Source organism: Carassius auratus, chromosome 14 (assembly GCF_003368295.1).
Source record: "Carassius auratus strain Wakin chromosome 14, ASM336829v1, whole genome shotgun sequence".
NCBI lineage: Eukaryota > Metazoa > Chordata > Actinopteri > Cypriniformes > Cyprinidae > Carassius > Carassius auratus.
This window is the reverse complement of record NC_039256.1, coordinates 25,777,656-25,804,467: the sequence shown is the minus strand read 5'-3', so window position 1 is coordinate 25,804,467 and position 26,812 is coordinate 25,777,656. Positions and strand designations below refer to the sequence as shown.

The window sequence follows — 26,812 nt, the reverse complement described above, 5'->3', positions numbered from 1 at the left end:
TGTAGCAGAAATGAGTCAAATCAGACAAATCAAAGAGTCTATCAGAGCTGTGTGCATTGAAACATGAGCTGAATTCCTCAGGAAGTCATAAATCAGTTCTAGTGCCACAAGAACCAAGCAAGATAACCAACCAACCAACTTGTTCACACAACAGCTTTCAACATTAACACCAATAGAACAATTATTGACAATTTTTATTCGAAGAAGAGATTGTCAAATTTATTGTTCGTGATTGGAATGCAACGCTGGACATCACATGTAAACCCAGGAGATCAAGTTAAATACTTGCATTGACTTCCCCCCCCCAGCCAGTGAAACCAGACTGAAATTCCTAAGGGGGAAGGGCTTTAACCTTTGTCTTCACAGAAAAGGCCTTTTGCCAGAGAATGGCAAAGAAACCCTTTTATACATTATATATGGACCAGAATGAACTCAAAAAAGACTCATGAATGAATCATTCCATTGCTTAACTCCATATTCATTTACGTGTAACCCACACATTTGACTATCATGTATAATCACTTATTGTGTATGTCTTTTGATAACTATAGGATACCTAGTCATGTCTAGTATTCAAATAATCGCATTTTCTTGCTTGATATTGTCCTGACAATCATTTATTTGTAAAATATATCATAATCATGTTATAGGAATCATGTCCAAAATTAGACCCTGTGAGGCAAGAACCACATGCTTGGTAAGATAAACAATGATTTATGATACCCCAGACCCCAGGACCATATCTGATTGGTCAAGGCAACATTTGAGGGGTGGCCAACAAGGAAGTTTAAAAACTTTGGACACCATTAAATCTTGCTTTTAGTTCTAGTCTAAGCTGCTGCTATTAGCCATGTCGGCTTTTAGTTCCAGCCTTGCTTGTGCTATCAGTCATGCCTGCTCTTAGCTTTTAGCTTGTAGCTTTGCTACCTAGCTTTAGCTTGTAGCATCTAGCCATGCGGTAGTCATCATTGTTCTTTGAGCGCGGTTCCAGCGTGCCTGCCTGCTGCTACTATGAGAAGGAACACAACCTAGTCTCGTCAAACTTTATTTCTTTTCTTTTCCGTTTGAGAGTTTCGTGTTCTGAGTTAAGTTTTGTAACGTCCATTCAACTTCAACCAGCGAACACGACTCTGCACTTTCAGCCAACGCCCAACAACCACGGGCTTCCCAAGACGTCACTTCAGAGACTGAACTTCCAGCCAATCAACGACCTCGGGATAGCCCTTTCACCGAGGCTCCTTCTTCACAGGAGATGCAAGTAACTTTACCTCCAGACTGTGACCTTTACTGGTGTATCTAATATAATTTTAACCTCATTGAGGAACTCAATGCGAGCGCTAATTACGTGATTGATGGTTGTTCATGTTTATGCAATTTAACGTATTGCTGTTAACTTGGGATTCCATATTTCCATTCTCTTAAACTCATCTTTCCCTAACTTTCGACCTTCCTGCAACTTGTGTGAATGTGTGTGTGCGTGCGTTTATGTGTTAGATTAGTTTATATGTCTTAGATTTATCTAATAAAGCCTTATTCATATTGAAAAGAGAAGTATCTTGTGTTTTGTGCTTACAAGTTAATGTCTTAAACTGCCGATCTTGTTACTGTGGCTAATTGATAGTGTTTTCACTATAGTTTGGATATTAGTATCCAGCGCAGATTTGATGTTAAACGGCTCGTTCACTGAACCGCAGGCGCGTCTCCGTGAACAGCCGTGAAACAGTGATTCTGTTCAAATTCCCTTTAAAATCTTAAATGATTCCCTTTGAGCTAAATTGACCTGTTTCCCTTACATTTATAATGGTGGAGAATGATTGCGGGCAGTTTAATCTAAATTGTGAGCATAAACCAAGTTATTTAATCTTTGTTTTGCTAAAGGAATGAAAGCTGAGAAGCTTGCGAGACTGGAGTGTATGTGTGTGTGACGCGTGACGTAAGCAGCGCGCGCCTCCCGCTTGAATGAAAGGAGCTAGAGGAGACTTTAACTCGAGTCCGTCTCCCCTTTGTCAACAGCAGTAAGTGAACTTAAAAGTAAACATCTGAGATCGTACAATAAGGTAGAAATTGAGCGTGTTCCTCATTTGTGCAATGCCTTGTTTTATAGCTGATTTGATTTCACTGCGTGTTCCAGTGTCTCAAACGCTATCTCAGTCACTGTTTGCTGAACGGAGCTAAACTGTTAGTGTTTCAAAAGGGATATAAATCGGTTAATAAAGAATAGTTTTGAGCGGGTTCCTCAATCTATTTATCAAAGTCCCCGTATTCATATTTCATATAGTTTGATTGCCAGTGCGTGTTCCACTGCCGAATCAAATTTGATATTCGACTCCCCTAAGTTAACGTTAAACATTAGAGAACAATGTTTGCCCATTTGTATCCGTTCACAAAGTGAATGCAATCTCGCGTAACACGGCGTGTGTCCGAGAGTAATTTGAATGGGAGTGTTTTAAAAGCTTGATCAAGTAAATTTTAACTGTGTACCAACAGCGAAGGAAAACTTTTATGTTTGTGTCCAGAAAAACTGGCACGGAGAATCAAATTGCTGAGATTGATATAATAACTACAGCAGGAAGCTGCTATTTGAATTAAGATAAATTTAACTCTATACAAACTGAGAGTTTAAGTGCCACATCGCAAAACAACTGAAAGGCGGTGTTGTTATTTGTACAGTGTTGAAATGAGCCGACATTTCATGTAACATGCTTAACTGTATTTGCAACAATGCAACGATTCATGTGCTAATCCACTAGAATGTGTTTTGGTTGCCATAGTGACGACCGTGACCCGGAAGCCTTTAACGTACTTCCGGAGCAACTCTGAACTGTGCAAGCGCAGCGCACAAACTCCACGGTGTCGCTAAGCTAACGAAACCATTGCATTTACATTGAAGTCTATACTAAAGCCACTAGCCTCAAAGGTTAGCCGTTAGCATTACCATCCAGTGGTAGAATAATGTGTGTTTGGGCAACGCTGACGTGATTTAACCATTTTAAACATCTTAACTAACACTTGTTAGTCCCTCTCTTTTTATCGCTCTCTTTTCTCACTAGACCACTTATTTTCATTTTACTAGAAAGGGAAATACTGACTCACAATTATTAATTGTCAAATTGAAATTTAATTGAAACATTAAATTTATTTTGAATCATTTAAAATTTCCCTCTCAGGTCATTTCATATGATCTTTTATTTCTAGTATTCTCTTTTGGGTCTAATTATTTTAAGAATGAATAAGCCTTGAACTTTGGAAGTTAAAGTAAACTTATTCTTCCTAATTTATTTATTACCCATCTGAATATATGCTATTCAGACCTTTACTTATTTGAATGCGTTTTACCCCTCTTCCTGTTTTGGTTATACACTTAACCACTATTGTTTTACGTATTGATTTCCTCTTTTTAATTTCATTTTTGCATATTTTGCCCATTTATTATTTTTTTTTATTTTCCTATTTCTTACCATTTCTTTTGTGTATCCTAGCCTGGGAACGACAAACCTGAGCCCTAAAAGGAGACCTTGTTATCCCTCACTACGAGTTCAAATAAATTAGAAAGACAACTCTTTCACTTAAAGTTTATTTTGTTTGATTAGTTGTGCAGCAACTAACACAACGCTCTCCTTGTAGTTCAGATAACCGCTACTGAGACTTACCATCTCCGTCCTCTCTCAAATTTACTTTCCTCTTCTCTTTTTACATTTGTAGGACATGTAAGAACCATCAATCAATTCTAAGTGAAGTAAATACACAATCGTGCCAAAGACGACGAATCATCCTTATGAATTTGATTGTAATCATCCTCTCATTTGTTCTTCCTAACCTCCCTACATTTGGAAACGCATTCCAAGTTTTAGCATCTCATCCATCGTTGAGATCAATTTAATAGAGATACGTGTTGAGCAACTGATGCCTTCGCTGACTCCCTGGTGAGCGGTCCAACTGAAAGGTGTACGGTGTCAATCCTGTCAGACTAAGAAAAGAGATATCAGAATTATTATTGTATTCTTTTGTCCAAAGCAAGAAATATAATAATATTGTTTATGTTTTTGATAACATTTAATTGGAAAAAATAATTTTCCTCATTTGAAAAACAGAAATTTTGCTTGTCAGTTGAATTTGTTTTTCACCTCTGTCTCTCTTTTCCTCTTCCTCATTAGAGTGACAAAGTCGTCGCATCTCTAGTCTACTTAGACACCCTGAGACCAACACAGTCATCACCACATTTCACTAGTGGTTCACAATCACTGATACAACACTTAGTTGTCCCACCACACATAGGCTTTTACTCCACACAGATCTGTGTCAGTCTCTCTTCTCCCTAGCGTGCCAACATGCCGCAGACTGCAGACCCCATTTCCCATGGGGAAGATGTGAACATTTGGCTGAGAGGCATAACAGACAGCCTCACTCCAAAGACATTTGAACTGTTATTATTTTTAATAATAATCCTAATCCTGAGAAGATTCCTGACACAAGATTCAAGCCAGAACAACAACCACGAGGAGCTAGTCAAGATCACGAGCTCACTAAGCTATGCCTTCACCACCCAGCTGAAACTGAGCGACAAGCACATCACCCACCTTCAAGAGGAGCTGACACGTGCTCAACGTCGCATAGACAAGCTGGAAGTGAAAGTTCAAAATCAACTCAAAGCACCCAGCGAGAGGGAGCAGGATACAACAGAACAAGTTATGAAGCTCCAAGCAGCCCTGGCAGCAGCTCAGCTCGACCAGCAACATACAACGGCTGCTCAGAAAGACCTGGTAAACAGACTCCAGTATGCCGAACAGCTACTAGAGAAAGCCAAGCTAGACATCAGAAACAAGAATTCTGAAATCAGTGCTTTGAAAGACCACCTTGAAAGGTACAGAACTGAAATGGACAATCTGACCCAACAACTAGATGATACCAACGATGAGCTCTACCTGGTCAGAAAAGAACTCCAAAATGCTTACAAGCATAAACTAGAGCCAAGGAAAGAGAAACATCTCTTAGCCTCATCACTGCTGAGCAGAGCAGAGTCCCACGTCCAAGAACTGGCATATGACGAAAGGAGCGAAGGGCCACAACCCAAAACCTCACCTGCCTTCGCCACACAACCCTTTCCTGCCAACGAAAGAAAACCTCCCGTCCAAGGCCTTGAAGCTGCACACGGGATGACCATCAAAGACCTCAACAAGCTGTCTAAAAACATCAGCAGGTTCAACCCGAACTCCACAGAGAGCCCCGACATCCAAGCTTACCTGCGAGATATCGAATTCCATCTGGAAGTGAGACCTCATGTGACTGACAGAGACTGGTTATACCTCCTTAGAGCCACGTCCAGTTCCGAGGTACGAAACTTTCTAGATCGACAGCCCAGTCAAACCAAGTCAAACTACCAGCGACTTCGTGAGGTCCTGATTAAAGAGTTTACAGACCCAGAGTCTGAACATGGACTGTTAACTGCCTTGGAAACCAAACAAGGTCGTCAAGAGACTCCACAAGCTTACTACAACCGACTCCGACAATCCTACTTTGGTGCACACAACAACTCTGACCTTGAAGAGGATGTGAACTTCAAAACCCTCTTCCTAAAGAATCTGCACCCTGGAGTCAGTCACCATCTAGGTGTCATGGCCTGTCCGAACTCCATGACCATCCAACAGTTGCGTGACCTAACACAGAAGGCCTATAACAAGCAGAAGTTGGCCTCAAAGAAAGGTAACAAAACCTCCACACTCTGGAACTCTGTCAACAAAGACTCAAGCCTTGCACTGGACGACACCCAGTGGCATCACAACACCAGAGTCTTCCATCAAGAGCACAGAGAACGTGACGCCCATATCCACGACCGCTTTCAGCCCAACTGCTGGAAAAATCCATGGGACCAGCCACGCTTCTCAAGAAACCAAAAGGATAACATCTGGAAACCTAACCAGATATCCAAAGGTAATCACCTGACTCATCCAAGAGCAACTCGTGTGGGTAAGCGACAACAAAACCCACCTCAGCACCACTCAGACATGCACAGTGCTGAGTATGCACAAGAACATAACCGGATACCATTAGAAGACACGGAACAAGTCATGGAACAACTAAGAGAGTTCCTTCAAGACAATTTACATGCAGGTGACCACAAAGTTGAGTCATGCTCGCTGTGACCAGCGACAGAACGGAAGGCCGGTGATCACCTGGTGCACCGCATCAGAGATGACAAGCACCTGTTCAACAACAACCCAGAATGAACAAGTCTTTAACGGCCAACTGTTGATGAAAAATCTGAGGTACTAAAGGACATCACCTCAGTCACTAACAAACTGTCAAATTAACTCCAACTCCAAGTTCCAAATTCCCTGTCTGTGCAACAGCAACCACCAGAGCACAGAAGGTCAGAAAGTCTGCTACAGCCAGAAGGCATCACAAGAAGAATGCAACATAGGAGACAAGTTTTGCAACTCAGCTTCACACAGCCATGCCAAACTGCCTCCGACTGTCTGCCAAAGAACCTCCTGCCTTGCTGGACTGACCCCTCATTAGACCATGGACACGCCCTCATCCAAGCCAAGGATGCTGAGAGCCAGTCTTCAGTGACATGCTAGAAAAAGGGGGAGACAACACAGACTTGAACAGATCTGACCACACATGCACTACACCAGTAACACACAACATTACCTACACCCAGAGGTAAACACATCTACTGATAACACAGTCAACAAACATATTCTTCCCACAGGTAGAATATCCAACTTTTAGTGTAACAAAGTTACACATACCCACCATGAAGAAACGTGCAGCCATCCTCACAATAGGTAGAACACCTGACACTAAGTTAAGGTTCATGACACACTAGCTGCACCTGACATCCTAGCTCAATAGTAGTTGTAACACATGCTAGGAAAACCCACAGCAGCCTTGTTTTGTTTTGTTCTTCTTTTACCTATCCTTCTCCTTCCCCTCTTTCCTGAGTAGGTGAAACGCCTAGACACCCTGCGAGGGTCGAAGGTCTGATATTAGGATTGACTCGCAACACCTAATATCCGCCAGCCACTCTAAACTGAATGGAAGCCAGAGAGCTCCATGCATGATAGGTCAATTCATTGAATTGAAAATGAAATTACTAGAAAACTAATGGTAAACATGTAAAGTAAGACAACCTAGAAGAACCAAACAAAGTTAACCACAAATTTGATTGATGAATCAAAATAAAAACAATTTCCAAGACGATCTAAACTATCCTCAATGTGCTAAACTACATTGACTAATTGAACTTAACCACGTGTACCTAAATAACCTGATGCCTGCACCAGTACAGTATCTGTCATGGAGGTGTTGTCTTGCTGTTTGCTGTGTTTGTCTGCTTCTTCTGCCTTTGTTTCTCCAGCGATCGACGATGTCTTCACCTAAACACCTCGCCGATCGAAAGGGGGATATATGTAGCAGAAATGAGTCAAATCAGACAAATCAAAGAGTCTATCAGAGCTGTGTGCACTGAAACATGAGCTGAATTCCTCAGGAAGTCATAAATCAGTTCTAGTGCCACAAGAACCAAGCAAGATAACCAACCAACCAACTTGTTCACACAACAGCTTTCAACATTAACACCAATAGAACAATTATTGACAATTTTAATTCGAAGAAGAGATTGTCAAATTTATTGTTCGTGATTGGAATGCAACGCTGGACATCACATGTAAACCCAGGAGATCAAGTTAAATACTTGCATTGACTTCCCCCCCCCCCCCCAGCCAGTGAAACCAGACTGAAATTCCTAAGGGGGAAGGGCTTTAAACCTTTGTCTTCACAGAAAAGGCCTTTGCCAGAGAATGGCAAAGAAACCCTTTTTATACATTATATATGGACCAGAATGAACTCAAAAAAGACTCATGAATGAATCATTCCATTGCTTAACTCCATATTCATTTACGTGTAACCCACACATTTGACTATCATGTATAATCACTTATTGTGTATGTCTTTTGATAACTATAGGATACCTAGTCATGTCTAGTATTCAAATAATCGCATTTTCTTGCTTGATATTGTCCTGACAATCATTTATTTGTAAAATATATCATAATCATGTTATAGGAATCATGTCCAAAATTAGACCCTGTGAGGCAAGAACCACATGCTTGGTAAGATAAACAATGATTTATGATACCCCAGACCCCAGGACCATATCTGATTGGTCAAGGCAACATTTGAGGGGTGGCCAACAAGGAAGTTTAAAAACTTTGGACACCATTAAATCTTGCTTTTAGTTCTAGTCTAGCTGCTGCTATTAGCCATGTCGGCTTTTAGTTCCAGCCTTGCTCGTGCTATCAGTCATGCCTGCTCTTAGCTTTTAGCTTGTAGCTTTGCTACCTAGCTTTAGCTTGTAGCATCTAGCCATGCGGTAGTCATCATTGTTCTTTGAGCGCGGTTCCAGCGTGCCTGCCTGCTGCTACTATGAGAAGGAACACAACCTAGCCTCGTCAAACTTTATTTCTTTTCTTTTCCGTTTGAGAGTTTCGTGTTCTGAGTTAAGTTTTGTAACGTCCATTCAACTTCAACCAGCGAACACGACTCTGCACTTTCAGCCAACGCCCAACAACCACGGGCTTCCCAAGACGTCACTTCAGAGACTGAACTTCCAGCCAATCAACGACCTCGGGATAGCCCTTTCACCGAGGCTCCTTCTTCACAGGAGATGCAAGTAACTTTACCTCCAGACTGTGACCTTTACTGGTGTATCTAATATAATTTTAACCTCATTGAGGAACTCAATGCGAGCGCTAATTACGTGATTGATGGTTGTTCATGTTTATGCAATTTAACGTATTGCTGTTAACTTGGGATTCCATTTTTCCATTCTCTTAAACTCATCTTTCCCTAACTTTCGACCTTCCTGCAACTTGTGTGAATGTGTGTGTGCGTGCGTTTATGTGTTAGATTAGTTTATATGTCTTAGATTTATCTAATAAAGCCTTATTCATATTGAAAAGAGAAGTATCTTGTGTTTTGTGCTTACAAGTTAATGTCTTAAACTGCCGATCTTGTTACTGTGCTAATTGATAGTGTTTTCACTATAGTTTGGATATTAGTATCCAGCGCAGATTTGATGTTAAACGGCTCGTTCACTGAACCGCAGGTGCGTCTCCGTGAACAGCCGTGAAACAGTGATTCTGTTCAAATTCCCTTTAAAATCTTAAATGATTCCCTTTGAGCTAAATTGACCTGTTTCCCTTACAGTGCTTTAAACAAAATACATTGCGTCAAAGCACTGAACAACATTCATTTGGAAAACAGTGTCTCAATAATGCAAAATGATAGTTAAGGCAGTTCATCATTGAATTTAGTGATGTCATCTCTGTTCAGTTAAATAGTGTCTTTGCATTTATTTGCAATCAAGTCAATGATATCGCTGTAGATGAAGTGACCCCAACTAAGCAAGCCAGAGGCGACAGCGGCAAGGAACCGAAACTCCATTGATGACAGAATGGAGAAAAAAACCTTGGGAGAAACCAGGCTCAGTTGGGTGGGCCAGTTCTCCTCTGACCAGACGAAACCAGTAGTTCAATTCCAGGCTGCAGCAAAGTCAGATTGTGCAGAAGAATCATCTGCTTCCTGTGGTCTTGTCCTGGTGGTCCTCTGAGACAAGGTCTTTACAGGGGATCTGTATCTGGGGCTCTAGTTGTCCTGGTCTCCGCTGTCTTTCTGGGCAGTAGAGGTCCTTCCTAGGTGCTGATTCACCATCTGGTCTGGATACGTACTGGATCCGGATGACTGCAGTGACCCTCTGATCTGGATACAGACTGGATCTGGTGGCCACGGTGACCTCGGAACAAGAGAGAAACAGACAAATATTAGCGTAGATGCCATTCTTCTAATGATGTAGAAGGTACATGTTATATGAACTGTTTCCGGTTCCGGTTTACAATTAATGCAGCCTAAAAATCCTTTAACGGATTTGGATATTAAAAGCATATTAATATGTTATGTGTATGCCAGGTTAATGCAAGAGTGTGTCTGCCTCCCGAACAATGTTAGGTAGGTTATTCCAGAGTTTAGGCGCCAAATAGGAAAAGGATTTGATATGAGGAATAATGAGTGAATAACGACGCAGAAGACATCTACAGTGGATTCAGAGAGCATAGGCCGTAATTTAGATATATTTTTGAGATGGAAAAATGCAGTTTTACAAATGCTAGAAATGTGGCTTTTCTAAGGAAAAATTGCGATCAAGTAGCACACCTAGGTTCCTAACTGATGACGAAGAATTGACAGAGCAACCATCAAGTCTTAGACAATGTTCTAGGTTATTACAAGCAGTTTTTAGGCCCTATAATTAACACCTCTGTTTTTTTCTGAATTTAGCAGTAAGAAATTACTCGTCATCCAATTTTTTATATAGACTATGCATTCCATTAGTTTTTCAAATTGGTGTGTTTCACCAGGCCGTGAAGAAATATAGAGCTGAGTATCATCAGCATAACAGTGAAAGCTAACACCATGTTTCCTGATGATATCTCCCAAGGGTAACATATAAAGCGTGAAGAGTAGCGGCCCTAGTACTGAGCCTTGAGGTACTCCATACTGCACTGATCGATATGATACATCTTCATTCACTGCTACGAACTGATGGAGGTCATATAAGTACGATTTAAACCATGCTAATGAACTTCCACTGATGCCAACAAAATGTTCAAGTCTATGCAAAAGAATGCTATGATCAATTGTGTCAAACGCAGCACTAAGATCCAATAAAACTAATAGAGAGATACACCCACAATCAGATGATAAGTGCAGATCATTTGTAACTCTAAGGAGAGCAGTCTCAGTACTATGATACGGTCTAAATCCTGACTGGAAATCCTCACATATACTATTTTTCTCTAAGAAGGAATATAATTGTGAGGATACCACCTTTTCTAGTATCTTGGACAGAAAAGGGAGATTCGAGATTGGTCTATAATTAACAAGTTCTTTGGGGTCAAGTTGTGGTTTTTTTATGAGAGGCTTAATAACAGCCAGTTTGAAGGTTTTGGGGACATATCCTAATGACAATGAGGAATTAATAATAGTCAGAAGAGGACCTATGACTTCTGGAAGCACCTCTTTTAGGAGCTTAGATGGTATAGGGTCTAACATACATGTTGTTGGTTTAGATGATTTAACAAGTTTATACAATTCTTCCTCTCATATAGTAGAGAATGAGTGGAACTGTTCCTCAGGGGGGTCTATAGTGCACTGTCTGATGTAATACTGTGGCTGATGGCTGAATGGTTGCAATTGTATCTCTAATAGTATCGATTTTAGAAGTAAAGTAGTTCATAAAGTCATTACTGTTGTGGTGTTGGGAAATGTCAACACTTGTTGAGGCTTTATTTTTCGTTAATTTAGCCACTGTATTGAATAAATACCTGGGGTTATGTTTGTTTTCTTCTAAAAGAGAAGAAAAGTAATCAGATCTAGCAGTTTTTAATGCTTTTCTGTAGGATATGCTACTTTCCCGCCAAGCAATACGAAATACCTCTAGTTTTGTTTTCCTCCAGCTGTGCTCCATTTTACGGGCTACTCTCTTTAGGGTGCGAGTATGCTCATTATACCATGGTGTCAAACTGTTTTCCTTAACCTTCCTTAAGCGTAAAGGAGCAACTGTATTTAAAGTGCTAGAAAAGAGAGAGTCCAAAATTTCTGTTATATCATCAAGTTGTTCTGAGGTTTTGGATATGCTAAGGAATTTGGATACATCAGGAAGATAACTTAAAAAGCAGTCTTTTGTGGTAGAAGTGATGGTTCTTCGATACTTGTTATTCACTTGGCCGAATAATTTCAACACTATCAACATCAATTCCACGTGACAGTATTAAATCTAGAGTATGATTTCGACAATGAGTAGGTCCTGAAACATGTTGTCTAACACCAATAGAGTTCAGAATGTCTATAAATGCTGATCCCAATGCATCTTTTTCATTATCGACATGGATATTAAAATCAGCAACTATTAAAACTTTATCTGCAGCCAGAACTAACTCGGATGTAAAATCACCAAACTCTTTAATAAAGTCTGTATGGTGCCCTGGTGGCCTGTATACAGTAGCCAGTACAAACATAACAGGGGATTTATCATTAACATTTGTTTCTCTGGATAATGTTATATGTAGCACCATTACTTCAAACGAGTTATACTTGAAGCCTGCCCTCTGAGAAATCCTGAAAACGTTGTTATAAATTGAAGCAACTCCTCCCCCTTTGCCTTTTAGACGCGGCTCATGTTTATAACAGTAATCTTGGGGGGTGGACTCATTTAAAATAATGTAATCAAAAACAGACACAGTCTCTATAGTGTGATATAAAGGTGAAAGAATCTCTATGTGCTGAGAATTAACTGACCTCTGTGACGAGAGGCAGCTAGCAGACGGTCGGTTTACCCAGTCTGTCTGCTTCCTGACCTGGGCCCCAGTTAGTCAAGTATAAACACTAAGACTATTTGCCATATTTCTAGAGAGAAGAGTGGCGCCACTCCAGGAGGGATGAAGACCATTTCTTTTAAACAGGTCAGGTCTGCCCCAAAAGCTCGTCCAATTGTCTATGAAACCTATGTTATTCTGTGGGCACCACTTAGACATCCAGCCATTGAGTGATGACAATCTGCTATGCATCTCGTCACCACGGTAAGCAGGGAGGGGACCAGAGCATATTACAGTGTCTGACATCGTGCTTGCAAGTTCACACACCTCTTTAAAGTTATTTAAAGGAGTATTACTGAAGGAGTCCTGAACATTGTTCGTTTCCGGTTACAGAGCCTCACTGGCAGGGCAACTGGATGACTGTGAGGCGGCATAGTCGCGGGTCAAAACAACGCTCTTCCGGGTTCTCCCCACTCAGTGACACACCCACTGAGAAACCTGATGAGAATGCTCTATTTATTGGCAATTCTACTGTACGGAATATGAAAATAGAGACAACAGTCACCATAATCCAATGTTTACTGGGAGACAAAAAAAAAAAAAACCTTTAAGGCAAATTTTTAAAGTGCTGTCTAATGTTAAACATAAATTCAGTAATATTGTTATACATAGAGAATGCATGGCTCTTAGACAATCAGACCAGTTTTGGGGCAGACGTGACCTGTTGAAAAAGAGGTGGTTTTCATCCCTCATGGGGTGGTGCCACTCTTCTCTCTAGAAAGATGGCACATAGTCAGAGTTTGTGCTTGAGTAACTGGGGCCCAGGTCAGGAAGCAGACAGACTGGCTAAACCAACCGTCTGCTAGCCGCCTCACATCACAGAAGTCAGTTAATTCTCAGCACATAGAGACCCTTTCACGTATCAAACTATAGAGACTGTGTCTGTTCCCGAACTAGAAAATACAAAATATGTCCAAACCAATTTAAAAGTAACAGTTTTAATTGATGTTCAACAAATAAAAAAAATGTATATAATAGAGAGAAACAAATTTTAAAGCTTGGCTTATTGAATATCATGTTCCTTTCTACGAAAGCACTTTTTGTAAATGATATGATCACTGATCATAACCTAGGTGTGCGTGATTAGTCTTTTCTAGAATTTTAGATACAGCTGCCCCTTTACGCTTAAGGAAGATTAAGGAAAACAGCTTGACACTGTGGTATAATAAACACACTCATGGGTGGCCGAGTGGTCATTTTAGGGAGCTATAGCTCCCCTAAAAATGACCACTCGGCATCACTTAAAACTGTGCGATCAGCTACATAAACTCTACATGAATTCCTGATCGCCTCAGTCCCCTTTAAATTTCATATGAAAACAACAGCACTTCGGCTCCTTCTTGCACTCTTCAATACACAGACCATGGTGGTGCAAATATCATGGGGCAGCACTCAGTTCCCCATCTACTATAAAGTTTTCACTGCATTCACCCCTCATCACACCACAGCTGTTTCCAGCGAAAATGAAACCCTTACCCTTACATATAAACGCATACTTTTTGAAACCATCATGTGGCCATTTTCATTTGAAAATGTTACTTTCGATATAATACAAATTACAGTGCATGTGGCAAGGAGGTTAGCATACTTGAGCTACAGAGAGAGAGTTGAACTAGAAAAGCAAACAGTACAATTTTGTGTTTGTAACTACAGTAAACAGGTGTGTGTGAGAGTTCAGGAAGACTTGTATTTGGCTTTTTCACTACTCAAATATTATACCTAAGCAATGCAATTAAATACTGTAATAAGTTCTGTAAACCACTCATGTTAATAAAACTTTTTAATTTTTATTATTATTATTATTAGTAGTAGTAGTAGTAGTAGTAGTAGTATACCCTTGTTAGGGGCTGATCCCCCCCTAAAATTAAAATCATAGAATTACCCCTACTCACACCCTAAAGAGAGCAGCCCAGAGAATGGAGTGCAACTGGAAGAAAACAAAACTATATGTATTTTGTACTGCATGGCAAGAAAGTACCCTATCCTACAGAAAAGCATTTAAAACTGCTAGATCTGATTACTTTTCATCTCTTTTAGAAGAAAACAAACGTAACCCCAGATATTTATTCAATACAGTGGCTAAATTAATTAAAAATAGAGCATTAACAGGTGTTGACAAACAGCACAGAAGTAATGACTTTATTAACTACTTCCAAGATCAATACTATGAGAGCTCTAGCTATTATTCAGCTACAGTATCGTATCAAAGCGATATAGATCCCCTGAGGAATAATTCCACTCATTCTTTACTATAGGAAAAGAAGAATTGTATAAACTTGTTAAATCATCTAAACCAACATGTATGTGCACTGCACAGGCTCCCTCCCTATTATTCATTTTAGTTTTTAAAATCTTGCTAATTACTGATAAAGCCCTGAATGTTTCATCACCTCAGTATTTGAGCAAGCTTTATTGCATTATAGTCCTCCACGTCTGCTGCATTCTAAAAACTCTGCCAATTTGATAATACCTAGAATATCAAAATCAACTGCAGGCGGTAGTTCCTTTTTCCTATTTTTCCAAAACTCTGGAATAATCTACCTAACATTGCTTGGGAGACAGAAACACTCTGTCAGTTTAAATCTAGAATAAAGACCCATCTTTTTAGCATGGCTTACACATAACACACTAACACATTTCTTATATACAAATCCATTAAAGTATTATTAGGCTGCATGAATTAGGGCAGCTGGAATAGGCAACACTTCCCATAACACCCAATGTACTAGTAACACCGATAATAGAATGGCATCTATGGTAATATTATTCTGTTTCTTTCTTATTCTGAGGTCACCATAGCCACCAGATCCAGTCTGTATCCATATCAGATGGTCACTGTAGTCACCCGGATCTAGTATGTATCCAGCCCATATGGTGGATCAGAAGCTAGATGAACTTGACTACCCTGAATGTCAGCAGAGACCAGAACAACTAGATGAGCCCCAGAGACAGATCCCCACTGAAGACCTTGTCTCCTAGAAGGCCATCTGGACAAGATGACCGAAACCAGATGAGTCCTCCGCACAATCTGACTTTGCTGGAACAACCTGCTGGTCCGTCTGGCCAGAGGAGAGCTGGGCCCTGACTGAGCCTAGTTTCTCCCAAGATTTTGTTCTCCATTCTGTCACCGATGGAGTTTTGGTTCCCTGCCCCTGTCGCATCTGGCTTGCTTAGTTGGGGACACTTATTTTCCAGTGATATCGTTGACTTGATTGAATAGATACTATTTAAACTGAACTGAGATGGATAATGACAACACTAAATTCAATGATAAACTGCCTTTAACTGTGCTTACTATTGTCCTTTTTCATTATTGAAACTATTCTCCTATTTAATAAAAAAAATTGCGGTGTGGTCAGGCACAGCGGCTACTTTGGGTCCCAAAAATTGTGTTTTTATGTCTTTTAGTCTCATTTCCTCGTCTTCGAACAGTCCCACCTTATTGCAAAAACATCTATGATCGACAGAGCCTTTTGGAAATCAGCAGCGTGTACAAACAACAGCTTTTGCTGGAGACCACTGAGAAGTTAAGGACTGGTGCTAAAGACAAACCTCGATAATGCTGCTTATCTACTGATGCTACCCGCACAAAACGGCGATGACGCAGGTGCGAGAGGGGAACAGAAGCACTGCAAGCATGGAGGCAAATGAGCTAGGTTTAGATCTAACCCCACTAGACCAGCGATTCCATCACTCATGCTCTCAAATGTTCACTCACTGGAAAATAAACTGGACTTAATTCAACTCAGTCAGTCTACACAGCATGAGACAAAGGATCCTGGGGGTTTTATATATATAATATTTTTTTTTTTTTTTTTTTTTTTCACTGAAACATGGCTCAATGACAACTTTGTGAGCTGTACAGCACCATCAGTGAACAACAAACCAATAACCCAGATCGTTTTTTTATAATAGCCGGTGACTTCAACCATGCAAACTTAGAGACAATTTTGCCAAAATTCTACCAACATGTGAACTTTGCAACGAGGGGAAAAAACACACTGGACTTTGTTAACACAACAGAAAAGAATGCATTCAAGGCTTTACCCCATCCCCACCTTGGGTAGATTACATCTCTGTTATGCTAATTTCAGTTTACAGACCACTTCTGAAACTCGCAAAACTGGTTCAAAAATTTATCACAGTTGGCCGGATGATGCTACCTCAAAACTACAGGACTGCTTTCAAGTGCACAGACTGGAACATGTTTAAAGAGGCAGCCACCTACAACAACCTCACAGACCTGCAGGAGTACACTGAAACTGTGAGTGCTTATATCAAAAAGTGCATTGATGGTGTTACAGTCACCAAGATAACCACCACACATGCAAACCAAAAGCCGTGGATGACAGCAGAGGTTCATGGGCTGCTAAAGACCAGAGATGAAGCATTCAGATCAGGAGATAAAAGAGCCCACAAAACACCAAGAACCAATCTGTTCTAGTAAAAACTAGTAAATCCAAGATGGTGCACGGTTGGTTGGGCTCCGTGCTCCTCTTGCTTTTGCCTTTTAAAACAATTTTTGATGGCAATTTTATGCACTCTGATAGACTTTCTACTGACACCAATATTAATAAGCAGCAAAAACGTGAATATGCCAATAAACCCGAAGCCATAAGTAAGAAGGATAAACAACACCAGAAACAAATGAAATGTCAGTATGGAGCAAACAAACAGTGTAAGCGTTCAGACCTGCCGTTCACCTGTTTGGTGTGGCTTCTTCTGCTGCTAATACTTGGATCACTTGTCCTAAGGATTCCACAAAACGAGCCTGACAGTCTGCTGTGCCACACGCCATACCTGAACAACATTGGATATGGCCATTTCACCATCTGCTATTCCCTACTGAAGTTTGGAAACGTACGCGTAATAGGCTTGCGCACCAAAGTGGAGCTGGGTGGCAGGCAGAAAGATAATGGGCGCGCTATAATGTATCACTCATAACATGATATTAATTTCCAGAAAACTTTCAAAAAAAATATCTAAATGAATATAAATATGACCAAAAGGCAACCAAGTTAATAATCCCCCGCAAGGATCTTATTAAATTTGAGAATGAGTTAGCAAACACTAATTGGGATGAAGTCTCACAACATAGTCAAGTGAACGAGTGTTGTGACATATTTACTTCTACAATGAGTAACATTTTAAATAAGTCCTTAAAACAATGTAAAAGGCCACAAAGAAAAGTATAGCTTCCATGGGTAAGTGATGCAGTACGACAGTTAATAAAAAAAGAGATTTTGCTTTAAAAACCTATCTTAAAACCAGATATGACACAGATCTGATGTTATTTAAAGGTTTACTGGTTAAACCCATCTTTAAGTACGGGAATACCACAGACGTTAGTAACTATCGACCAATAAGTCTAGTTCTGGTAATGTCAAAAATACTCGAAAAAAATTGTTTCAGAACAGGTAACACAATATTTAGAAATACATCAGTATATACACGCTCAACAGTATGGTTTCAGACAGAACCATTCCACTGAATCAGCCATCTGCGCATTACTGGAAAATATTGTGCAGCCACTTGATAGAGGAAACATTGTGGGTGCGGTATTCCTAGACTTAAAGAGGGCATTCGATACAGTAAACCACGGCTGTCTTATTTCAAAACTGTCATCTTATAATATGTCACCCCAAGCATTATCATGGTTTGAGTCATACTTGCAGGGCAGAGAACAATGTGTGGTCATTGATCATGTAAAATCTGCCCCATGTAAAATTAAGACCGGAATCCCTCAGGGAACCATACTGGGGCCTGTTATCTTCAGCCTCTATGTGAACGAGCTGCCTGAAGTGTATCCTGAAGTTGGCCTTCAGATGTATGCCGATGACACTGTGGTATATGTGTCTGGCAAAAGCCCTGTTGTTATCGGCAATACACTGACCAAAAGTATTGAGAAAATGTCTAATTGGCTAAATAAATCATGTTTAACACTTAATCTGAGGAAAACTAAATCAATGTGTTTCTCTATAATAAAAAAAACCGAGGATAATAAATGACCTTAATGTTAAAATGAATGGTGAACTCATCGATCAGGTAGAACAAGAAAAATATTTAGGAGTAATTTTAGATTCTCAGTTAAATTTTAAAAGTCATATAAAAAATATCTCAAGAAAAATGAAGGCCAGTATGAACTGTTTCAGAATGATCAGGAACAGTTTAACTTTTGAATGTACTCATGTCTTTCTGAACACTATGATCATGTCTCACTTGTCGTAATGCACCACTGTTTGGTCCCAGACTAGCCAAACTACTCTAAAGCCTATTGAGAGGCTTTATAACTGTGCCTTAAAAAATTTAGATAAAAAGCCCATTGGATTCCATCACTGTTACATTTTAAGTAAGCATAAAATCTTAAATTTTGTTAATTTTGTTAATCTTAGACACATAAAGTTGTTTTTTGAATGTTTGACTGGACTTGCACCTGAGCCACTTTGTAAATTTGTGAACAGACTGGATAACTCCAGATCAACAAGAGCGGCTACATGTGGAGACTGTAAAGTCCCGTTTTGAAAAACATCTTTTGCCCAAAATGTTTTTTTTTTTTTTTCTGTAAAAGGAGCCAATTTGTGGAACTGCCTTCCTACAAATATAAAGACTTTAACTAAACTGTCCACCTTTAAAAAACTAACAAAAGCCTGGCTCATAGAGCAGCAGAAGTGTGATCATGCCATATGAGATGAGTAGCTGGGTGTATGTGAGGTGTGCATCTGTGTGAGTTTGAGTGAATGTGTTTATTTATTATACTTATCTTTATTGGTGCTAACTGGTTTCTGGACATTTAATTGTATTCGCTGTATTTATTTATTTTTATTTTTTTCTTACCTCATTCTCTTGACTGTTAAAAGCTCTTCTAGGGACAGGTGTTGCGAATTAGCCATGGCTATAAACACTGTGATACATGCATCAGATTGTTCTTTATGTAATAATCTATGTTTAATTTTGTATCTGTCCCTGTTCAAATAAACAACAAATAAATAAATAAATAAATCTGTCCTGTGGCATTAAAAATGCAAAACGGTCATATGCTCAAAAAGTAAACAATCACTTAACAGAAAGCGGAGACACACAGTGCCTGTGGCAAGCCATTCAGACCATCACAGATTACAAGCCCCCGCCACAGACTCAACCACTTTTATTCATGGTTTAAAATCCAGAATGACACACCTGCACAACAACTGCACATTCCTCCCAATGACCAGGTGCTCTGTCTGTCTCCAGCCAATGTTAGGAAGACCCTATCTAGGATTAACCCACGCAAGGCTGCGGGTCCTGACGACATACCTGGCCGTGTACTGAAAGACTGTGCTGCACAGCTGACAGATGTCCTAACAGATATCTTCAAAACCTCGCTGAGCCAGGCAGTTGACCCCACATGTCTCAAATCCACAACCATCATTCCGGTATCAAAGAAATCACCTGTGTCCTGTTTAAACGACTACCGTCCCATAGCACTTACTCCAATCATGATGAAGTGTTTGAGAGGTTAGTCATGCACAACATATAAACCAGCCTCCCCAACACACTCGATCCACTCCAGTTTGTATAACATCCAAGAAACTTTGTTGACCACCCCCCATCGACAGCTCGACTGTGGAGAGAGTCAGCAGCACTAAATTCCTGGGGGTGCACATCACAGAGGATCTCACCTGGACCACCAACACCATGTCACTCTCCAAGAAGGCACAACAGTGGCTACACTTTCTCCACCGGCTGAAAAGAAAACAGCAGCTACACTTTTCTGCCGGCTGAAAAGAGCAAGTCTCCCTCCACCCTTCCTCACCACATTCTACAGAGGAACCATAGAGAGCGTGTTGACCAGCTGCATCACTGTCTGGTACGGGAACTGTAGTGCAGTAGACCGCAGGACCCTCCTGCAGACAGTGAACATAGCTGCAAAGATCATTGGTGTCCCTCTCCCCTCCATCCTGGACATTTTCCTTACACAATGCTCCAGCAAAGCCAACAGTACCGTGAAGGATGCCACCCATCCCTCCCACAGTCTCTTCCAGCTTCTACCATCAGGAAGATGGTACAGGAGCCCGCTCCGCCAGACTGATCAACAGCTTTTTCCCCCAGGATGTGAGAGCCCTAAACTCAAACCACCCAAACCTCCTCTGAAACCCCAAACAAACCCCATACCTCCTGAAACATGGACCATCTCACTTCACTTGTATGTCTGTATTTATGTAGCACCGTGGTCCTGTGAGTAATTGGTTTTTAATTATTAATTGTGTTCTTATTCTGTCTATTCTGTAGCAGTCTTTCTATATTTTATTTTGATGAATTCTCATTTTATCTATTCATTTTATTCTAAGTCTAGCTTTTTTGCATCAGTCCACTGTCCAAGGCTGAAACAAACATTATTTGTAAATGATTTCACCTGTAAAAAAATCACGATCTTTGCAACAAAATGTTAATATTAATTATTTTGGCATTTAATATAAAAATAAATTGTATCTTCTAGATTCTATTGTTTTCGGATGAACGCAGCACCTGCACATATGATCCATAAACACATTCACACTCCTGCACACAAAAACACCTTTTTTTTCTGCAAATGGATGAGAGGGTGCCATCGCCTTCCCAAAACTCAGCAAGCCAGATGGATGCAGTATCATCCCCCACCCCCCAACACTTGTCAGAAGAGTGCTTACAGTCTTCACAGACCAGTAATCTTGTGAAAGCGAGGCAGGTTACTGCTGGCATCATGTGTCACTTTGGGTAAAGTTGCTGTTGATTTTCACCCATTTTTATTTTTTTTACTCCCCCATCTGAGGAAGGGTGTGTTACTGTCATTGCCAGCTGTGGTTGCTCAAAACTCCCAACTGGGTGTGAGAGGCATCTCGTCTAATGGCTGAGAATGTTGTTCTCTGAAGCCTGTTATCGTAGTCACAAAAGAGCTTAATAACGGAGATTTCATTTATGCATCTTGTTTCCTTTCAGACGATACGCTGGCATCCCAGAGGAAATACATCCTGATTATTGCAGTCATGAATTACATGTATTGAATTATAAAAATGCACATATTTTTCCCACTGAATGGGGCTTTTTAGATTATTACTATAATGACTTTGAAATAGTGTGTAGTCAGAGATATTTTGTTTCTCCCGCTGAAGTTGCGGCCCCAATTTTTTCACTTTCCTCGCTTTAGCTCTGTGAAGAAAGCTGTGACCAGGCATTTGCAACTGAGAAATGTATAATGACATGTGGGACATGTGAAATACGATTCCCAGTCACACAAAGAATGAAATGAAGGCCAAGGAGTTCACGGTTTCTTAATTAGTTTGCAGTATATGCATAATTATGGCTGAATTTTAAAACTCACTTAAGGCTCTCCTCTATGTATTCAGATCTAGTTCAAGGATGTCCTGCAGTTACACTGTAGAATCAATCCAATGTTAATCAACTGCCATAATGTAATTACTCCATCTACTTGTATCCACACACAATGAATAGCCGTTTACAAAGCTCAGAGGTGCAGAGTGATTACACTAGTGCATATGTAAAGGATTACACAACATGTTTTAAAAAAGGAGACTGTGATGTTACTGTAAGAATTGATCAATATGTGCATTGTGAGTTGTGTCTAGTGAATCTGTAGAGGCTTTAACTAAAAATCATGTATAACAAAGAATGGAGTTCCTCACAGTCACCTTCCACAGTGCATCTGGCTTTGAATTTCAAGCCTTCTAGCTTTTTTTTTCTTCTTCTTCCTTGGAATGTTATAACAAATAACCAACTTAGATATATACTCAATAATAGGATTCAATCCAATTTAATGCTTGTGCAGTTCGCTCACAGCCTGATGATGTAATCTCTTGCCCACTCTATTGCTAAATCTGGCAATAAATAAATAACCTGCCAGGGAGAATTTGGGAATTGTTGTTAGTTAGGCTCGGGTGATTCAGGTGGTTATTGGATGTACACGAGCGGATCAGTGCGTGTTTCCCATCTGGCAAGATGAGGAATAAACTCTTTTGCTTGGGAAAAGAAAAAGGGTGAAAAGGATGGAATAGAGAAATTTTTAAATCTGAACAAAAAGGAATGTTTTACTTCTTGTTTTGAAGGTATTGTTCACCAAAAATCTAAAATTCTGTCACCATTCACTCACCCTCAAGTAAGTCTTATGAAATACTTGCTTTTGTGTAACACAAAATCAGACGTTTAGCAGAATGTCAAAGCTGCTCTTTCTCATACCCTGAAAATGAATGATGACCAGTGGCTGCCAGGGCCTAAAAAGCCACAAAAAAGCATATTTGCTCAAGCAAGCTATGTCTAGTACAGTACATACAACTTGTAGAATACACAGTCATTCAAAAGTAAATTTTTCACACCACTTGCAGTCATCATTCACCAGTATCACCAACATCTACTTACTGCATGCAAGTCAGATAGTTTTGTGTGTGTGTGTGTGTGTGTGTGTGTGTGTGTGTTTTTACTAATACTATACTATGTATAAAATTATACTATAATATATATAAAAGTCAAACTATTTATTTATTTATTTATTTATTTATTTATTTATTTATTTATTTATTTATTATCATTGGTATTATTATTCCTTTTTTTGGCACTTATGCTTTTTTATCAAAATGCATTTTTACAACACATCCCCTCAAGGTATAAGCATTAAACACAATCTATGTAATAATACAGAGCTTGTACTCTCAGCTGTCATTGTTATTCATGTGGCAGAGAGGATGATGGGATGTATCTATCGCATATTAGACATATGTCAGTCATATTGGACACAATCCAATTTGGAATCCATTCAGAGGTTGTCTAAACCACGCTCTGAGATATGTGGTTTCTGTATTTTTTATTATTATTATTATTATTATTATTATTATTATTTCTATAAAATCTATCAAGTCTATCAAATTTCACAACAATCACACAGTCAGTCGGGCTTCCATGGGGTGAAGGCAGCACAAGTACACTTCTGTTTACACCATTGCATTGGATGGTCTATAATAGCAAAGAGAATGGAAAATGTAACTTCCCTGGTGCCATAGAAAAATCAAATATTTTGTGTAGTTTTACTTTCTACCAAATTATCTTTGCCAGACGTCCAAGTAATCAGCAGTTTGAGAATAGAGTCTTGTATCTTTGGGCATAATTGAAACGTAGGTCATAATTACGGCCCACTACTTACACACTGTGACTTTGTGCCAGGCGCTGCCACCATCTCACAATTACACAAACATACGCATGTCTACTTCTGTTATTATCACTCATTACCTAAGACTTAAATGTCCACGTTAATTACAGACTGTCATCACACAAACCCAGCCTTGCTGTTACACTGTGTCCATCACTCCAGTCCTTGGGGTCCTTATTCGCATAATCCATGCTAAGACAGGAGCGTGTCTGTGGGCGTCTATCCGGATTGTCAGAGTTTAAGTGACAGCTGCATGCCTGTAAGATCTAGTGGGATCTAAACGTCTAACAGTTGAAGGTCCACTAAGTGTGATGAGCGTGCCATTCATTTCTCCAACAGGGGTTTCCTTCGACAGACAGGTATGGTAATGTGTAATAAAATTGGTTAAAACACACACAGATATGCAAGCAAATGTTGGATGATGAGGAAAAATAATAATTTGAGCACATAATATAGGCACAATTTGTTCTGCAGTGTTGACAGTTATAGTCTTATAATGAGGAATTGATTGTGTTCTTTATGGATTGTGTATTTTCCGAGCCTGTTTAAGTATGATGAGCAGGCACACAACAATGAGACATACTGCTGTTTAACAGTAAATAATGGTGAAAGATCTTCTCAAAGGCTTATTGATTTATAAATCCAGAGGGTATGTTTAACAAAAGTCATATATACACTTCTGCCTGGTACTGTATATCCATCCATCCATTCTCCAAAGTGCTTGTGGGAATGCCTACCGCATCCTGGGATGAACGGAAACATCCTTGATGGATGGCAAATCCATCATAGTCCATCATTCATTACATACAGTATATGGTGCAGTACACACTATCTTTCAAAGGTTTGGGTGAGTAAGTTTTTTTGTATTATTATTATTTTATTAATACTTTTATTCAGCAAGGAGACATTAAATTGATCAAAAATGACAGTAAATCATTTAAGTTTTTTTTCTTATAATTTGGTGAGCATAAGAGACTTCTTTTAATCATTCAATTCATTGCAATAACGTCTTAAAACACATACTTTATAATATCAGGAAACTTTTGAATTAACATTTTGTATGAAATACTGTATAGTACTTTATGTAAATGAACTTGTGTCGCTTTGCTTATAAGAAGCAATGATCACTGTTAGTCCGTATACAATGTACACCTGTCTACATTCACCCAGACCTTACATAGTGGTTGTTTTAAGGCAAGGAGAATGTGGTTTCTTGGTTTCTCCAAGTTGTTATATTTTTTTTCTGGTAGGACTGTTTTGGAAATATTGCTTTACTCTCTTGGGTTATTGAAGATGAGTGGCCACAAGTTGGGGCCAGGAACAAGAAGACAGGCCCAATGTTTGCAATACATTCTCTTCACACTGTGGACAGTTTTCCACTAAATCACTTGATAGCTGTACCTCTAATAGGGTTCATGAATCCGAGGTCTCAGAAGTGCTCACTTAAGAGGAGAAACACTAGAAGTGGTAGATGGAGAGGGAGGAGAAACCAAAGCAACGCCGGCTGCACTTTGTCCCATCTCCACATCGCTTCCCCTGACAAATAATGTTCCTACCTCAGTCACATCAGCGATGGAGAGAAAATACCATTAACGGAGGGAGGGGAGAGAACAGCAATAGTTTTTATATTTCGTTTTCCTCTGCAGTTTCGTGCTCTTTTTCATTTCCTCTATTGATAGTGGAGCATGAAAATAAAAACCACTTTAGCCTGTGCCGCTGGGGCTGGGATAGCATGTTATAATCAAATCATTACTTTTATTAATGTTCAGATGGCTTTTTAATAGATTTGCTTTATTATGTCATTCCTTTCTCTCATCAGTTCCCATGGCCTTTTTTTGTGTCATTTTTGTCATTTCTTTTTCATATTTGTTGTGCTGTAAGCCCATGGGATATCTGTCCTAAGGAGAGAAACGTAGAGCACAAGGGAAACATTGGTGATATTTCTGCCATCCCCTCCCCATATCCCTCTTCATAATTTGTTTTCAAGACCAATGTTCTGCCCTGCCATACAATTTTGGCGATGCCGTTTTCTTGCTGCTGTTTCTGTACTCTCATTTCTCACAATTCTGTTTTTCTTTTTGCTTCTTTCAACAGCCAAAGGTAAAGCAGCTCTAACAGTGCATACATTTGAAGTAGATTGTGTTTGCAGACGGCATCAACAGAAATCGAATATTTCGACAAAGCCTCAAGTTGCAAATTGCAGAGTATTATATTGCCCATTTAGAGATAGATTTACTTTTTCAGTGCAGGTCAACAAAGACTCTGGCAGCTAAAACCTGGATTATGGGTGACATTTTCAAAGTCTTAAAGACTCTGTTAAAGCTAAATTCAGTTTTATGGATTTTATATGTCATCTTTATATGCTAAACATTGCCAAATGCACTTTAGGTATACACTATTCAAAATGTTTGCCTAACTTCCTGCCAACAGAAAAACTGTGGTTGTCAGTTGATTTCATGGGGTCCTGGTCTTGACTGGGAAAGTTACAGGCTTCGCATCCACAGTGCACAGCAAAATTAATGGCATGAACAGTCCGTTTAGAACTGCTATTAGCATTTATATAAATCAGATATCAAATCAGGCAGATACTGTTTTGAGATTAAAACTTTAACGTAGCAATCAGCATGCTTTGAAATTTGGAGATGATATGTAATTGCTTGCTTATCATTTCTTTATTCCAAAAATTTTACAAACATCTAAAGGACAATAAATAACACATGCAATGACAGGACACAAAATACTGCTTTCCTTTTGAAAGAAATCCATCCACTGCCCACCTGGAAAGCCTGCCTGTGGATTTATATCTTCAACAAAAAAGTAGTTCACAATTTAGTTTCTTTAATGGCTGTATTATTCTCATTATCTTCCTATCCATATGCCCTTTGCCAACCCCAGCCCCCACAACAAAAATAATAATTATAGGACGCAGGGATGATCGCTGCAAACCCAACTCCTGTTAAAATCTTAAGTGAACTGATTTGAGAAAGCAGTTGAAATGGCAGGTGACAAAATACCAATTATATCACAAAACTGTGTTTTTTTCTTTAGAAGTGCTTGTCACATTAGTGAAGAGTAGGAAGACAAAGAAACAAAGTAATTACTTTCTTTTTCTCCTACACTTTCTCTTTCCCGCATCATGTTTAAAGAGCACTTACCAACTGCAATTTTCCATACTATCATGCTAAGGCTAATGTAGCATGTCAGCTAT

The 26,812-nt window shown here is 39.6% G+C and overlaps 1 protein-coding gene across 1 annotated transcript in view; it reads right to left on the bottom strand.

Annotated features, from left to right (window-relative positions):
* Positions 1-15,742, bottom strand: part of LOC113113325 (teneurin-3-like) — a 36,327-nt gene extending 20,585 nt beyond the window's left edge. Inside the window, exon 1 of the mRNA XM_026279443.1 lies at positions 15,727-15,742. Within this exon, the coding sequence (XP_026135228.1) occupies positions 15,727-15,742 (16 nt within the window). The remainder of the gene's footprint in view (positions 1-15,726) is intronic.
* Positions 15,743-26,812: the final 11,070 nt, after the last annotated feature.